This window comes from Protobothrops mucrosquamatus, unplaced genomic scaffold (assembly GCF_001527695.2).
Source record: "Protobothrops mucrosquamatus isolate PMUCROS unplaced genomic scaffold, P.Mucros_1.0 scaffold1418, whole genome shotgun sequence".
Lineage (NCBI taxonomy): Eukaryota > Metazoa > Chordata > Lepidosauria > Squamata > Viperidae > Protobothrops > Protobothrops mucrosquamatus.
In genome coordinates, this window is record NW_015387603.1 from 264,083 (window position 1) to 282,644 (window position 18,562).

At 41.3% G+C, this 18,562-nt stretch overlaps 1 protein-coding gene across 1 annotated transcript; it reads right to left on the minus strand.

Annotated features, from left to right (window-relative positions):
* Positions 1-1,503: 1,503 nt before the first annotated feature.
* P4HTM (prolyl 4-hydroxylase, transmembrane) lies at positions 1,504-17,875 on the minus strand. Its single transcript, XM_015821886.1, has 10 exons — positions 17,842-17,875; positions 17,000-17,175; positions 13,383-13,464; positions 8,565-8,755; positions 7,676-7,772; positions 6,354-6,516; positions 3,876-4,061; positions 3,685-3,775; positions 1,938-2,061; positions 1,504-1,721 (listed from the first exon to the last, which is right to left on the minus strand). The coding sequence occupies exons 1-10, from the start codon at positions 17,873-17,875 to the stop codon at positions 1,504-1,506; spliced, it is 1,362 nt and encodes a 453-aa protein (XP_015677372.1).
* Between the last annotated feature and the right edge of the window lie 687 nt (positions 17,876-18,562).

The window sequence follows — 18,562 nt, forward strand, 5'->3', positions numbered from 1 at the left end:
GTCTGTCCTCATGCCCCATCCCGCACAGTTGATGCTGCGGGGCGTGGCCAGAGGGCGTGGCCATGGCGCTGCTGGGCTGCCTGGGCGATCTGTGGCGAGCCCTGGAGGCGGTGAGTGCAGGCAGGGTGGGGGATGGGGTGGGGGCGGGCAGGGGTGGGGCAGGGGGTGGAGCGGGGGCAGGGCCAGTTTTGGGGCACTCGGTCTCTAAAAGGTTCGCCATCACTGGTATATGATCTGCATATACCTTAAACCTAATCTTGCAGAACACTTTTTTTTATTCATAACTGAGAACCTTGCTGGTTCCATACTTCATATCTAAATACAAATTTATCTTCTAGGAGGAACATTACTATGCCACTGCCTGAAATAAAAAAAAAACTAAACAGAACAAACGGTTTCCTGTGGGTAAACAACTTCTCAAACACACAAGTAAAATGGCTGACATAACAATGGCAACACATACAACACACGTTCCGATTGCACATATTAACCGTTCCCTTACTTCCCTGATAATTACTGGTATAAATATTTCTGAATAGTAATTCAGAACTGTATCCAACCCTGAGAAAAATGTCCATGACCAGCACACACCACCCCATGGAAGGCCCCTAGTACTTTTAGTCCCTGCATGTTCTTTTAACATAAAACATGCCCAAGACCCCTTTGCATAACTCTGGATTGAAGCCTGCAATCATATACACCTTTACTTGGGAGTTTGCGTACTGCTGAATACATATACTATGCGTAGTCCAATTGGATCGATTAGAATTATTCCTCCCCCCCATTTGCACAGACAACCAAGCCAGATCTCTCTTCATCTTATCCCCACAACTGCCACTCATAGAGGGAGGTTGGGCTGAGAGAAATTGACCCAAAATTACCCAATGAGCTTCCAAGGCAGAGCGTGAACCTGAAACTTGAATTTCCTTAGTCTTCACCCAACATCTTAACCTCTATATCGCTTTACTGATCTATGCCCATACAGGCTAAGAGTGATCATCTCACTCTTTACACAGCAACCTTAGAATACGCAGTAATCATTTTGCTGATGTGGGTTTTACTGCCCTTATGTAAGCTGTATCAGTTGCCTGGAAAGACCGAGAAACTGAAACAGAAGGAAAGACGGGCAGATTACAAGATTACAGTTACAAAACCAGCCAAAAGAAAAATGTATTCAACACAACAAGTCAGGATGATAAGGAACCTTGAAGGTAGATTGCATATGTCACAGGGAAGATTCGCGGACAGACTCGGAATCTCCTTCGGCAAAGCCAGCCATTAAATCAAAAGACGCCCTCAGCCATTGTCCCTTCTCTCCAAATAATCCCTTTTCCCTCAGACTGCGTTAAGTGCCCTGCTTCTCCTTTCCCCAATCCACCTAGATAGGCAACCCTACATTCTCTGAAGAAACATAATAGTTGGGAAATGTGGGAGAATAGAAGAGCTGAAAATGCTAGTGCAAAAAAAGGTGCTTCCAAGTCAGCCAAGAGGCATCTCCAAACATTACAGCTCTACATGCACATTGCTGTAGGATTTGTCCACAGTCCATTCGCTTTGGTCCTCGTTTTCACTGTTGATGTATCGAGCCATTTCCTCCTGGAACTGGAGCTGTCGCCTTTTATTGGGATCAACGTTAATCCAGTTGTTGGCAATCCACTTGGTTCCTTCAGTGACCAGACAGCCTCCATGTAAGGAATATTCATCAACATCGCCAACCCAGCCTGCAGAGAAACAAATATTCCAGGGATCACCTTCACATAACTGCAGCTCAATCTTTTCTGCAGCTCTAAGCTTTCCAAAATAGCCAACAAAGGATTAAATAAAAGCCAGGCGGTGTCATCTTGTAGGGGAGTTGGGCGGCATAAAAATCTAATCAATAAATGAAATAAATAAAAATACGAAGATTCGTATCGGGTTTGCCTCAGGAAGAAACTTACCTTCCCCATCGGGCAGGTAATTATACCAGAAAATGGCAGTGCCTTGCAGAGGTTTCACACGTAGATTTCCCTTATCACAATGCTTTCGAGTATCACGTAGGTCAACGTCATTCTGGATTAGAGACTGAAGAAAGAGTGCTCATTAGGGAATGTATAGAAAGGATGTTCGTCGGGGAATCTATAAAAGGACCTCTTCCATTGCCATTATACATTCCACCTTATATAGAGATCTCCCATTAAAACAGCAATAAACATCTCATGATATTTTAACTAAGTCCATAGTGTTGAATTAGCTTAGCAATTAAAACTTTTTAACTAAATAAAAAGGTCCTAATTTATTGGCCAGCAGCCTTTTTTTTCTTACTTCTACTAACGTAGGCTAAGCCTCTTGCTTCAAAACACGCCCAAATAAAATTTAAACAGCTGACTTCCAATACCCTGTTTTGCATGGTTATTCAGAATAAATACCTCTAACTCTCCAGTGGAGAATTCCTGGTAACTTACTGGAATTGCAAATTAAGGTTAGTTTAGATCTCTGTAATTTTTTGTGTGATTTTAATCTGTTGTAAACTGCTCTGGGACAATACTTATGGGAAAAATGTTCCCTCTTGCCTAAAGAAGCAGCAGGGGTGACTAAAAAACCTTTTTTTTTAATCTGGGAAGTAAGGTGAATCTTAAACATTTCATTTTTAGGAAAAGTGATTGAAAAAGAACTCAGTTGCATCTGATTAATATATATTATCTACTGTATTTCAATTGTGCTTTTGGCTGGGATATGTGGTACTAAGACTGTTTTGGCTAGATAATTCCGGAAACTTGTAGCAGCTTTCAATGCCATCAATGTTACCCTTCTGTGGGATTACACATCGGGGACATAGTTTTACGGTGGTTCTATTCCTTCCTATTAGGCCATGTTCTAAAACTGAGGCTATGGATCTCTCAACTGACTTTTGCTGTCTGACTGGATTCCATCTTGTTCCCATACTGCTTCCTATCTATATGAAGCTGCTCAGTTGCACTGCTTTGAAAGCACAAGTCTGTCCTGGGAGTGATTCCTGATCCCCAACTGATGGCTAGGATGAGAAGCGCATCTACCGTATATAATTACAGCCATGGTCCAGTTGCTATTGTTCCTCAGCCAACTGGCTTGGCAATTTTGATCTATCTTATCTTTTGCAATATTCTCTACAACGGGTTATCCTTAAAAAGCATCTGCCAGTTGCATTTACTATAAAATACTGTAGCTGGTCTGCTGTTCTTATACTGAAAAATGTGCAATTACAGAGTGTCATTTATAGCTATGCCATTCACTTTTAAAGCACTAAAATGCTGAGAGCTTGATTATTTAGGGCAGAGGTTCCCAACCCCTAGTCTCTGGACCGGTACCGTGCCGCGGCATGCCAACAACCGGTCCGCACACAAAACCACAGACTCTCCGGTCCATGGTAAAACCTTTCTCCACAGAACCGGTCCCTGGTGCCCAAAAGGTTGGGGACCTTTGATCTAGGGAGCATCTTTCCTATTTCCAATGTGTCCGACAGAAGAGTTTTACAGAAGAGGCTTTTCTGTGTCTATCTGTACAGAAAGGAATGGTTTGGATTTGAGTTTTTTATTTTATTTATTGAATTTTATTGTTATTTTTTTCTTTGAGAACTTAACTGAGTAGAAATATGAAATATAAGCCCAACGAATAAGTAACTTTTTATAGAAACAGCCAATACACACTGCACAGGAAAGACAAACCTACCAACTCTTCGTAAGTCCTGTTATCTGCAATAGGAAAAGTAGTTTCGCCTCCTCCCGTCACATTGTTTAGGTAGAACAGTACTGTCACATAGCTGTAAGAGAGAGAACAATATTTGCTATCCTAAAAGCAACACACAATCCCTGTTACAAGGTAGCCAGGAAACCCATTCGGTCTTCAGTTTCTAGGCTTACCGGCAAGATGTCTCAAACGGAGCGCTTTCGTTGGCAATCAGTTTGGTGTGACTACAGGCAGTTTCAGGAAACACTGGTCCACTATCCATATGAGCATGGTAATGTCCTCCCTGGTCATAGCGGACGACCTGCATCGGTTCGCTGTGCTCCACAATCTCTGGCGACAGATGGGTTAAGTTAATTACCCTGAAGATAGACAAGCAGAGAGGCAGGCTGGCGTGAAAAGGTGCCCACAAATATTCCCATTCAAGCCACTCAGATTCCCTTAGCCAGTATCAGACCATCAAGATTACTTCGAGCATTTGTAAAGGGCTTCTTAATAATTATTCAAAAAGGGTCAAGCTGGTGGAGGCAGAGTTGTTTCAAAAAACATTCTGTTCACAATGCTGGCCCCGATCATCTGCATCCGTTCCCATACAAAAAAAGGAGTGTACAAAAAATCTTGCTTAAGACACTAATAATAATAATAATGATGATGATGATGATAAAGTTGGAAGGGACCTTGGAGGTCATCTAGTCCAACCCCCTGCTCAGGCAGGAAACCCTATACCATTTCAGACAAATGGCTGTCCAGTCTCTTCTTAAAAACTTCCAGTGTTGGCGCATTCACTGCTTCTGGAGGCAGGTTGTTCCACTGGTTAATGGAACATAGAAACTCATGAAGAAATAAGGAAGAATTTAAACTATTCAGAAAGAATCATGGGAAAAAAAATAACACAGAGGGAGATCTATTCATGTTGCAATTCTAAACACACTGGTTAAAAACATTTCGGTAAACATGCTTAACGCCATCTAGCCATTCTGTAAGAGTGGTAAGACAAATAGTCTGAAACAAAGAGGATCTGCAGTAGAGCTATAGCAAGAACATTTTCTGACAAAGTGATTCTGATTCACCTCACAATTGTTATTTTTAAGCAAGAGCAAATCATGCTGAACATATGCAGGTTTTTCTGGCTTGGCATTTTAAGATTTTGTTGCACTTTTTGCATATGATGCTGGTAGAGGAAATCAGGAACCCAAGGAAGATGTGAGTCAGCGAGAGTTACTACAAGTCAACATAAATTTGTTTTTAAGTATTTTTTTATATGTATCTTCAAAAGAGCAAAGAATAAACCCGGATTCTCAAACATTGGCTGGTAGGCTGCATGCAGTCCCTGCTGAATTATTTTATGTGGCCTGTGATAAAAAAAATTAAGGCAGAGCCTGTCCTGCCTTGTTGTCTTGTCTTGTTGAAGGACATTGCACTTTATGTGATGGCCCTGAACAGATGCAGAAGAATCACTGCTAATGACATCACCATTTGTCATCATGCCAGGGTGTGCACAGAACAACAAAACAGTATGATAAGGGACAATAGATAGATTGGACATTACAGCCACACATATAATCCATTTGAGATAAGCAGCTATACAAGTCTGATCCATCAATCAGTAATATAATAATGCTGATTTACAGTTGGAAACATATTTTTGCTTTTATTAACTTTCAATAAAGTCAAGTATTTTATATTATTATAAATTATTGTAAGTTTTGTATTAACTTAGTCATACATTTTATTAACATTAATATTTGTTGCATTTTTGCATATGCATAAATGTGCCACACCACTTTCCACATTTTATATTATGTGGTCTAATATTCATTTGAGTTTGAGACACCTAGTATAAAGATATTAGATTTAAATGACAATATCAGAATAATCTAAAACTCATTTTACTCAAGAATTAATAAAACTGAGCAAAAGAGCTGTAAATACTAATCAATCTCTTTCTCTGTTTCACCTGAATAAGTATGGGTCACTCTTTCCAAAGCTTTTTTTTTTTCCTAACTCAAATATTCAAAACAAAGATAAAGGAAAATGTACATTTTAAGTAGTAAAATTTATTAGGAAAATTCTGTTTATAAACATAGTGACCAGTTTTAATTAAAACCTGTCCTTTTGAAATTCTACCCTCTATGCCGTTGCCTCAAGTTTTCAGCAAATACAATTTCTCACATTTTACCGTATTTTTCCGTGTATAAGACGCTATTTCCCCCCCCCGTTCAAAAATCAGGTGCGTCTTATACAAGTGCAGCGTCTTATACACGGAAAAATAATGGTAACCTCCGCAGCCCAGGGCATGCCTGTGTGGGTTGCCATGCCGCCTGGTGCAGGTGTCAAGCTCCTGTGGGCTTGCCACTAACGGGAGGGGGGAGGGGGCAAGATCGTTGACCAGCCGAACTTCCGGATTTGCCGGCTCAGCTGTTTGGCGGCTGATCAGCGCGGAGAAACTCGCATGCCAGAGTGTCTTATACAAGGGTGCGTCTTATAGATGGAAAAATACGGGATATATCACTAACCAACAAAATGCCATTTAGATTTCTAGTGCTTTGCAAAGTAGCTGCATTAAGTGCACTGGTTTATGCATTTTGGCAAAACCGATCAGCAAGCCAACAGCAAGGCTAATTGCTAAAAATTGCTGAGTGAGATAAATTTACCTTTGCCGTATGGAGCGCATGACCTGATGTGCCCCCTCACCTTGGTACAGCCATGTATGTTGGCTGTTCCTCACCAGATCGCTCATTTTCACTTTTCGGCTACCCATGTACTTGTGAAAGTCTCGAATGTTCAATTGTTTAAATTCTTCCAAACTCAGAACACCTGGGTAAAATGAAGGAAAAGAACATATGTGCCCATGTCAGGCCAGAAACTGATCAGTGTAAACATGATGTCAGGAGGTATGTCGCATCAGAACCACAGGAACCAACCTTCTCTGATGATCCCTATGAGATTTACTTTAACTGGGCAACTCTAACATACGTGGAGGGGAAGGGCTATTGAATAGTAGGAATGTTTATCTATATAAAATTAATAAAAGGCACAGTATTAGCAAACAAAAAGCCGTGGGGGTGGGAGAGCAGAAATTCAAAAAAGAGAATGCAAGTAAAAATACAACATTTGAAGTTAAAATATCACAGAGAAGAATGATTCTCTGGCTTTTAAACAGGTGTCAGTACCTAAAGGCAGAGGTATCATTTGGGGTAGAAGTAAGATAAGATATAAGATAACCTTTATTGTCATTTGTTTACTGTTAAGAGTTGCAAGGTGTCCACTTTTTGAGTGGACAGTCCACTTTTTTCACATTATGTTCACTATTTTTTTTCACAAAATAGTGGACATTTTTTTTATTCAAAAGCTTTATGATGAAATGGTACGTAATCTAAAGCTGTACAGTCTACTTTTTTTACTACTTAACCCCGCCACCCCGCTTGTCCGCTATTTTTTGGAAGCAGACCTGGCAACCCTATTTACTGTGGGCACATTGGCACACATTAAAAATGAAATTTAGTTGCTTCCTCTCAAAAGTGTACACATACATAACACACATTTAAACATGCTACATACAATATATGTATAAACCTTCACCTTTACATATAAATAACATATAAATATTAATCACTGACCATCTTGACTACAGTACATAGCGGAAAGAGGAAGCTTTAGAGTTCACAAGATTGGAATGAAACTATGACTGGATCTGGATGTTCTGCTTCGGATACCACACAGCAGTGCTTAAAAAGTAAAGTTGGTGTTTGCCACGGTCTGATTGGCCATAAAATTAAATGTAAGTTGCTTTATATTCACTGAAATGCTTGTTGATTGTTACAACTTTGGCTGTTTTTGTTAAACCTCTGATTTGATCCTAATATTAATACTAAACTGTGATATGACTATTTTTATATTTGTTCCAATCTAATGTGACAGAATAATAGGGATGAGAACAATGCTACACAGTGCATTAAAAAGCCTTCTGTCTTACCATTACCATCGGGGTCTGCTTTGACTGCGGCATACATTTCCCGGAGGCTCTCAGGTGTCATCCACCTACCATTTCCCAGGCGGGTATGTGTCAGCACCTGCAATTGGAACACAGTGCAGAGAGATGACCTTACCATTAAAGACGAGTTATGTATATAATCAGGAAGCATTAGTAGAATCCACTAATTCAAAAATTAACTGGCAAATGCTATTAACAGATAATCAATGAAGCACCCATATTTCTGGTTGCACTGGATCCCAGCATATACAATGGGCCACCAGATTTTTTAGACAGGAACAAACTTTTCTCTAGTTATTTGTTTTATTTGGAGTTTTGTCCTCATATATGTGTCAATGATGCAACATGCAGAATTGTACCGGGATGTTAAAACACGATAGTTAAGGTCTGATAATTCAAAATGTTTAATATTCTCACAGTATGACTTCATTCAGATATAAGACTAACTCATTATTTTTCATTACAGATGCAAGCCGCAGGATCTTACACTTCCCCATCTCCTTTTTTTTGTCCTCTATTGGCATAGCCACAAAAAGCAAAACTGGAAATTATGCCTCTGTTTTTAACTAACCACAGTTTCTCCTTACATTCAGACTAGGAAGTGATTGGTTTATCCAAATAAAAGGGAGAATGTATCATATATTAAAGTTGGCTTGTTAGAACAAACAGTAGTTAAAACAAAGTGCAGTTTATCCAAGTTCAAATGTAATTACAAACTTTTACAAATATATTTAATTTTCTCATCTTAACAGTGCAGGGGTATGAGCCAGCCCAAGGCTCTCAGTCCTTTTCTTACAGGACTTGATTCAGGGCTATACCTGAATGAGGTTGATATTTCCCAGTTAATAGCCAATCATTCCATTCTGAATACCTCCTTAAGTTGCAGTTGTCCATCCTGGTTGTGATCTAGCAGATTAAAGATATCCATCTGGCTGATATCTATCATTTCCATAGCTTCTTCGTAATCTTCTGTGGGCAAAATCTGGCTTTTCTGTAGGCCTTTCAGCTGAGCCAAATGTATAATTAATTTACATTCATCTTCACTCAGGAAATCTGGGATTTCTAACATGGAAGAAAGGCAGAAGAAAATGATTTTCCCATCCAAAGGCGAACATTGAAAAATCCAAAGCTACTTAAATGCCAGTGTTGATGTTTAAGATGATTTATGAAGCAGGAAATAGTTAGGTCCAAATATTCCACAGTTATGAAGCAAGAAACTAATACAGTGGTGGCGAACCTATGGCACGGGTGCCAGAGGCGGCACTCAGAGCCCTCTCTGTGGGCACTCGCGCCGTCGCCCCAGTCCTAGGCCTTCAGCTGGGTTTTATAAAACCTTTTCGCTTTAGACCTCCGCCGCCATGTGCAAAAAAAAAAGGTTCAATCAGTCAATTTCAACTTCTCGCAGGAAAAAAAAAGTTCTTGCAAAGTTGGAATTGATTGATTGAACTTTTTAGTCCCACCCAGTTTGCCGTTACCACTGCAGCCATGCCACCCAATGGGCCACGCCTACCCAATGGGCCACACCCAGCCAATGGGCCACACCCACCCAGCACTCGATGATGCATAAGTGGGTTTTGGGTTGCAGTTTGGGCACTCGGTCTCTAAAACGTTCGCCATCACTGAACTAATATCTCGGTAATATCCAATCCTAAAAAAAGGTATTTTGCCTAAATATCTGTGAACAAACCAGAAAAATAGATCACACTAAGGCTAAGCCATAAACTATGATTTATGATACAAGTTTAGGCTCAGCCTTTCATTTGAGCCAGCAGAGCTCAGAAACTGTTACCTGCTTCACAAGAAATAAAAATAGCAACGAGTACAATTGAAGAAAACACACTTCTCTTAGAGGACCATTGTTCCTTAACTTTCCTGCCCTCTATTGATTAAATAAATTTGTAATGAGGAAAACAACAAGCAATCTACTGTTAAGTTTTAAAAGGCTTTCATTGAACTGCACTGAGAGGGCAATGTTTTCAATAAAGACCAGGGATAAAACTCACAAGTTAATTTCCTGCCAAAATAAGATGCATACCACTATCCACAATTAATTTTCTGTTTCATGCTTAAAATAGAAATCTTGCAAATTACATCCTATAAGCAAATAAAACTTCCAAGTTCACACCCAAACTCTGCTAACTAGTTCACAAAGCTCTGGCAATCAAAACTCCAACGCTTGATCCAGCTAAACAAATGTCTCTGAATTAATATTGTTTTTCCTCTAAACAAAGAGAGAGGAAAAACGGTGGTTTTAAAAATGATTAGGCAGGCAAACAACACAATGACTCAATCAGAACTCTAACATATTCAGGTGGGCATCATTCAAGATAATTTGACTGCCCTCATTTCAACACTTGTTAAGTCTAGGCCAGGGGTAGGCAACCTTGGCTCTTTTATGACTCGTGGACTTCAACTCCCAGAATTCCTGAGCCAGCACAGGAATTCTGGGAGTTGAAGTCCACGAGTCATAAAAGAGCCAAGGTTGCCTACCCCTGGTCTAGGCCTACCTATGTTATGTAGTAAGATTGCCAATATTCTCCATCCGGAAATCATCTAGAATTGCCTAAAGGAAAGCAGAATTCATTTCATCTTATTTCACTGAGGAGTACATTCAAGGAATCAACGAAAACTGCATATCTCCAACATTTGAGCAGATACCAACAAGTTTTCTCTCGACTGGCAGGGTCTAGGACAGGGGTAGGCAACCTTGGCTCTTTTATGACTCGTGGACTTCAACTCCCAGAATTCCTGAGCCAGCCATGCTGAGGGGAAAGGGAGAGGTTTCCAAGCTGAGCCATGCTGGCTCAGGAATTCTGGGAGTTGAAGTCCACGAGTCATAAAAGAGCCAAGGTTGCCTAGCCCTGATCTAGGAGGGCCTTCTTTACCGATGTCCCTGCATTGTGGAACACCCTGCCCTCAGAGGTGAGGAAAGCCTCCAGTCTTTTGTCCTTCCACAAAAGGGTTAAAACTTGGCTGTGGGGCCAGCATGGGGGTCACAGAGGCTCACACAACCCATGGGGCTGGGTGGCTCCATGAGAAAACCCCCGCCTGCATTAACAACTGCTAACATTCCATCTTGGAATTCTTTACCTTTTGTAATTTTATAATGTTATTTTTATAATTTTAAAACTTTTTAATCTTAAATTAATTCTGATTTTTATGATAATTTTATTGATTATATTGTACACTGCTCAGAGCCCTTCTCTGAGGGAGATGGGCAGTTAGGAAATATGAAATTTACATCAAAAAATATTCACGGGTTATTTGCAAATTTGGGACATTCTGGGAAGTTTTTGCACACTACTGAATCTCTTCCAGATTCCTAAACTGCTCAATCATGAAATCACAACTGAAATCTACAAACTGTTTGTGTGGTGATAGAAATATGACAAACGTTGGACCCAAACTGCTTAGAAGGAACCACAATGACTCTCTATTTCTTGGCATCATCTCAAGCTTCTACCTTTAATTAGTTTTCTTTTGCTCAATTAGTTTTCTTTTGCTCAAATATTATTTTGTATTTTACACAGACTCAAATATTGTACCTAAAAGGAAATCTTTCTAAAATTCACAAATTATAAATATTATGCATTTAGAAACTAATGCTAACTATGCATGTGCTTTAAAAAGTTATTTTAAAATAAACAAGAACACTTAGTTTCTCACTATATTTTCCATTTTAATAAACCTGAGGGAATGAATTTAGCAATATGTAGAGATGTTAAAATAAGTGGAGGAACAAATAAAGGCAACGCCATCAGTTAACTTATTCAAGAAGATGTGGCTGATGCCTTCTGAAAAAAAAAACTGCAGATTTTCAAGGTAGCATAAAATTGTAGTGAGGGAAGACTTTAATTACTCAGCTGAAATTGGGAAAACTTGTGGTTGATTACCTAAATGGACCCCTTCCATTATATGATTTATTGATATTATAGTATCTCTATGCCAATGTAAAGTAATGAGAGCTTTTGGGTATTAAAAGCATAATTTTCTAGTGAGGAAGTAGCCTTAGACAGGATTAGGGAAACAAGTTTTAGTAATCTTTGGAGAAGAATTTTAAAAAATAAGATTTTAATTTGTTTTTAACTGTGTATGCAAGATGAAAGGTTGCACAGGACAATGTTTAATTTCTATTAAACTATCTATGGAACTCTGAGGAGGAAAACATACCAATTGTACAGTTTCTTCAAAATATGTGTATGAGAGAAAGAAGAAAATAATATGTCAAGCCCTTATGGCAGCACACAATCTAGAAAGCAATTTTCTCAAAAAGTCAGAGTACATATTGGAAGAAACAAGGGGATAAGTTGCAGAATCTTGGAAACTGGCTCTACATTATTAACTTAGCCCTTGTTTATCAGTGAGTATGTTGAAGCAGGGCCTCTCTGTTGCATTTAATCTTTTTTTTTTTTTTAATGGAGGATGCAAATCACAAAATACTACAAAATATCAGTTTGTTGTTTTTTGCAGTAATTTCCAAAATATTATCAGGATCAAAGAATTCTACCATAAGATATAAATAAGGGCAAAATTAAATTTGTTCATTAGGAAGAGAAAGGTAATCTAACTGCATTCAAAGGTGCTTTTAGTATATTCCTATTGGCTATTAGAAATTATATTTGCCATCAGCTCCATCTAGGTCATGTGTGTCAAACTCACCGTGTCATGTGACGTGTCACGACATATCGTGACTTTTTTTGCATTGCCAGACCTGGGGTGGGTGCGGCCTCCGCATGATGCAACCAGTCCACGGTCTGGCAGTTTGACACTCCTGATCTAGGTTATACCCCTTTCAGTTCTTTTAATAAAACCATTCGTGAGGTACCATTTTAGACTCAATAAAACAATGATATACAATTGCTCTAACTCAGTGGTTCTCAACCTTTTTAATGCCGCGACCCCAACCGGTCGTAAGTCGAGGACTAAACCAGTCGTAAGTCGAGGATTAAACCGGTCGTAAGTCGAGGACTAAACCGGTCGTAAGTCGAGGACTACCCAACCGGTCGTAAGTCGAGGACTTTCCCTGCCCGGGAGTGCCGCGCATGCGTGGCTCCGCCCCCTGCGCCGGCCGAGGCGTAGCTGGCAAGCGGCAGAGACGGAACAGGCCGACCACCAGCTGGCCCAGCCCAAGGGAGGTAAGGCACCAGCCGGAAAAGGGGGAAAAAATGGCGGACAAAAAAAATGGCGGACAGCCTTGCTTGGCGACCCCCGTGAAATGGTCGATCGACCCCAAATGGGGTCCCGACCCACAGGTTGAGAACCACTGTTACTCAATCAGAACTCAACAAAAATGGATCTTTTTTTCTTTCATTTCCTTCTTATTAATGATAGGGAATAAGAACAATGTGTATGTAAGAAAAGGTCAGCAATTGCTCCTAACCTTCTCTTACACATAAAGTTAACTGGCTACAGAAATCTCTGTCTTCAGAGATTTGATGGAAAAACCTGGCAGGTGACATTTGAAACCAGGCTGGAAATTGCTGCAGCACCAAGACAGCTTTAGTTACTTTGAAGACCACAACTGACTCTCTATGACCAAGAGAAACAAAAGATAACCATGTCCTGGTTTTACCAAGGGCAAGCGGTTTATAAATATGCTAGACCGAAAGACAGATTGCTCTTATAATAATATACCTAGAACTTGGAATAGGATGTACAGATATATTTTAAAATAGCCTCTATTTCTTACCAAAAAGAAGTGGTTTCAAGCTGAGAGTTTTCATAACATGGATTTTGTTAGGAACCAGTTGCAACTTCTGTTTATGGCCCACCTTTAAAAGATAACAAAGTAATGAATTAACTGATTTAATCCTATATGTAGAATTATGTCACACACATGTTAAAAGAGTTATGGTTGTGATTCGGTCAAAAACTTTCACCTATGTATCAGCAAACTTTAAGCTTTCCAGGCAGGGCACAGTGATGATGTTGAGCAAGTAGCATGTTTAATTAAACTATAAAAGGATGTACAAACACCGGCATGCGTAAAAATAAGCATAAATTTAAACTCTTTTCACTGGATAAAATATCTGATAAAATATTACTGATGTAGGAATGAAGATGGAAATGAAATAAACAATATATATTTTTATCAATTTAGTTGATAATAATAGAGATAATGATGATAATGATGGTGATGATGATGATGATGATGATGATGATGATAATAATAATAATAATAATAATAATAATAATAATAATAATATAGAAGGGACTTTGGAGGTCATCTAGTCCTATCCCCTGCTCAGACAGGAAACCCTATACCATTTCAGACAAATGGCTGTCCAGTCTCTTCTTAAAAACTGTTGGAGCATTCACTGCTTCTGGAGGTAGGTTGTTCCACTGGTTAATTGTTCTAACTGTCAGGAAGTTTCTCCTTAGTTCTAGGTTGCTTCTCTCTTTGGTTAGTTTCCACCCGTTGCTTCTTGTCCTGCCTTCAGGCGCCTTGGAGAATAGCTTGACTCCCTCTTCTTTGTGGCAGCCCCTGAGATACTGGAACACTGCTATCATGTCCCCCCTCGTCCTTCTCTTCATTAAACTAGACATACCCAATTTCAGCAACCGTTCCTTATATGCTTTAGCCTCCAGTCCCCTAATAATCTTTGTTGCTCTTCTCTGTACTCTTTCTAGAGTCTCAACGTCTTTTTTACATCCTGGTAAAAAAGATTCATTGAACTGAATGGGAATTTAGTTTAAAATAAATGCACAAATTGCAAACATTTAACTAGTAGCCCTTAAAAAGGTAGCAAGGAAACAGTCCACCTTTTTTCTTAATAAAATCTGCAGTTGTACAAAGAACAAAATAAGCATCTAAAAGAATGTAAATAATTTTCTTCAGCACCTATTTCTGAAGATCCAGGTTACCATGTTAATCTTACTGTTTTTCTTAATACAAAAGATAAGGCAGCTATCCAGACTGGGATGGTGAGAGAATGTTCATACACTTATAGAAGATAATGTTAACTCCTCACTCCATTTTTTCAATTGAAATTGAAATTCCTCTCCACCACTGAGAAAGGGAGATGTTAAAAAAATCTGAAAAACTGATTTGGGGGGGGGGGGAAAGGATGTCAAGCATCCTTTTTAAAATAAGGATTACAGGTACTCCTCAATTTACGACCGAAATTGAGCCCAAAATTTTTGTTAAGTGAGACATTTGTTAAGTGAATTTTGTCCCATTTTACGACCTTCCTTGCCACAGTTGTGAAGTGAATCACCACAGTTCTTCCATTACTAACACGGTTGTTAAGTGAATCTGACTGGCCCATTGACTTTGCTTGTCCGAAGGTCGCAAAAGGTGATCACATGATCCCAGGACACTGCAATGGTCATAAATATGAGTCCGATGCCAAGCATCTGAATTTTGATCCTGTGACCACAGGATGCCACGGCAGTCATAACGATGAAAAACTGTCATAAGTCACATTTTTCAGTGCTGTTGTAACTTTGAACGGTCACCAAACGAACTGTCGTAAGTCGAGGATTACCTGTATATTATGCATATATTGGGATCAAAATGTGAGATGGCAAATCGATGACTACAGGAAATATCCAAGGAGGCTTTCTTCAAAGGGAGACCTGTCATAGGCGATAGTTTTAAGACTGCCAGCTTCTCCCATCGGTGTGACTGGAGACCAGGATGGAGGGATTGTTGTTGTTAGTTGCGAAGTCGTGTCCGACCCATCGCGAACCCATGAACCACGTTCCTCCAGGTCTTCCTGTCCTCTACCATCTTCTGGAGCCCATTTAAGTTCACGCCTCCTGCTTCAGTGACTCCATCCAGCCACCTCATTCTCTGTCGTCCCCTTCTTCTATTGCCCCCAATCTTTCCCAGCATCAGGCTCTTCTCCAGTGAGTCCTTCCTTCTCACTAGGTGGCCAAAGTACTTGAGTTTCAACCTCAGGATCTGGCCTTCTAAAGAGCAGTCGGGGTTGATCTCCTCTAGGACTGACCGGTTTGATCGCCTTGCAGTCCAGGGGACTCGCAGGAGTCTTCTCCAGCGCCATAGTTCAAAGGCCTCAATTCTTCGTCGCTCAGCCTTTCTTATGGTCCAACTCTCACAGCCATACATTGCAACTGGAGAAACTACGGCCTCGACTATACGCACTTTTGTGGGCAGGGTGACGTCTCTGCTTTTTAGTATGCTGTCTAGATTTGCCATAGCTTTCCTGATCCGCAGTGTTTCTCAACCTTGACAATTTTAAGGCATGTGGACTTCAACTCCCAGAATTCCACAGCCAGCATCGCTGGCTGTGGAATTCTGGGAGTTGAAGTCCACATGCCTTAAAATTGTCAAGGTTGAGAAACACTCTAAGGCAGTGGTTCTCAACCTGTGGGTCGGGACCCCATTTGGGGTCGATCGACCATTTCACGGGGGTCGCCAAGCAAGGCTGTCCGCCATTTTTTTTGTCTGCCATTTTTTCCCCCTTTTCCGGCGGGTGCCTTACCTCCCTTGGGCTGGGCCAGCTGGTGGTCGGCCTGCTCCGTCTCTGCCGCTTGCCAGCTACGCCTCGGCCGGCGCAGGGGGCGGAGCCACGCATGCGCGGTGCTCCTGGGCAGGGAAAGTCCTTGACTTACGACCGGTTGGGTAGTCCTCGACTTACGACCGGTTTAGTCCTCGACTTACGACCGGTTTAGTCCTCGACTTACGACCGGTTGGGGTCGCGGCATTAAAAAGGTTGAGAACCACTGAGTTCTCCGCCTGCTCTGTCTCTGCCACTTGCCAGCTATGCCTCGGCCGGCGCAGGGGGCGCAACCACGCATGCGCGGCGCTCCCGGGCAGGGAAAGTCCTCGACTTACGACCGGTTGGGTAGTCCTCGGCTTACGACCGGTTTAGTCCTCGACTTATGACCGGTTTAGTCCTCGACTTACGACCGGTTTAGTCCTTGACTTACGACCGGTTTAGTCCTCGACTTACGACCGGTTGGGTAGTCCTTGACTTACGACCGGTTTAGTCCTCGACTTACGATCGGTTTAGTCCTCGACTTACGACCGGTTGGGGTCGCGGCATTAAAAAGGTTGAGAACCACTGCTCTAAGGGATACAGAGTTCAAAGACAAGCGGCGACCTCACCCGAAGGGGAGACCGGGGACTCAGCCCTGCCCTCAAGGCTGCTGTTTCGGTGCAGACGCCTCACCGGAGGCCAGAGGAGACAGGGCCGCTCCGAGGTGGGGGACCGGCTTCTCCCCGCTTTTTGAAAACGTTCATTTCGAGCAAAAAACCGACAAAAGGAGTTCCTGAAAAAGCAGCCCCGATTCCCCCACCCCCCCACCCGCCCCCTTCGTCGCCCGCGGGAAAGCGCTTGCCTTAATGCCCTGCAGGCGAGGCAGAGCCTGAGGGTCCAAGTTGCCGGAAGAAACGGGCAGTACTACGGGCGCCTCCTGGACGGCGCCAGGAGGCTCTTTCCTCGGCTCCGGGTCCCCCCCGTCGTCGGAGCTGATGTGCACGAAAAGCAGCAAGCCCAGCACGTTGATNACTTTCCCTGCCCGGGAGTGCCGCGCATGCGTGGCTCCGCCCCCTGCGCCGGCCGAGGCGTAGCTGGCAAGCGGCAGAGACGGAACAGGCCGACCACCAGCTGGCCCAGCCCAAGGGAGGTAAGGCACCAGCCGGAAAAGGGGGAAAAAATGGCGGACAAAAAAAATGGCGGACAGCCTTGCTTGGCGACCCCCGTGAATGGTCGATCGACCCCAAATGGGGTCCCGACCCACAGGTTGAGAACCACTGTTACTCAATCAGAACTCAACAAAAATGGATCTTTTTTTCTTTCATTTCTTTCTTATTAATGATAGGGAATAAGAACAATGTGTATGTAAGAAAAGGTCAGCAATTGCTCCTAACCTTCTCTTACACATAAAGTTAACAGGCTACAGAAACCTCCGTCTTCAGAGATTTGATGGAAAAACCTGGCAGGTGACATTTGAAACACAAGCTGGAAATTGCTGCAGCACCAAGACAGCTTTAGTTACTTTGAAGACCACAACTGACTCTCTATGACCAAGAGAAACAAAAGATAACCATGTCCTGGTTTTACCAAGGGCAAGCGGTTTATAAATATGCTAGACCGAAAGACAGATTGCTCCTATAATAATATACCTAGAACTTGGAATAGGATGTACAGATATATTTTAAAATAGCCTCTATTTCTTACCAAAAAGAAGTGGTTTCAAGCTGAGAGTTTTCATAACATGGATTTTGTTAGGAACCAGTTGCAACTTCTGTTTATGGCCCACCTTTAAAAGATGACAAAGTAATGAATTAACTGCTTTAATCCTATATGTAGAATTATGTCACACACATGTTAAAAGAGTTATGGTTGTGATTCGGTCAAAAACTTTCACCTATGTATCAGCAAACTTTAAGCTTTCCAGGCAGGGCACAGTGATGATGTTGAGCAAGTAGCATGTTTAATTAAACTATAAAAGGATGTACAAACACCGGCATGCCTAAAATAAGCATAAATTTAAACTCTTTTCACTGGATAAAATATCTGATAAAATATTACTGATGTAAAAGTTTGTTAAGCATTGCCAGGAATGAAGATGGAAATGAAATAAACAATATATATTTTATCAATTTAGTTGATAATAATAGAGATAATAATGATAATGATGATAATGATGGTGATGATGATGATGATGATAATAATAACAACAACAACATAGAAGGGACTTTGGAGGTCATCTAGTCCAACCCCCTGCTCAGGCAGGAAACCCTATACCATTTTAGACAAATGGCTGTCCAGTCTCTTCTTAAAAACTTCCAGTGTTGGAGCCTTCACCACTTCTGGAGGCAGGTTGTTCCACTCAATAATTGTTCCAACTGTCAGGAAGTTTCTCCTTAGTTCTAGGTTGCTTCTCTCCTTGATTAGT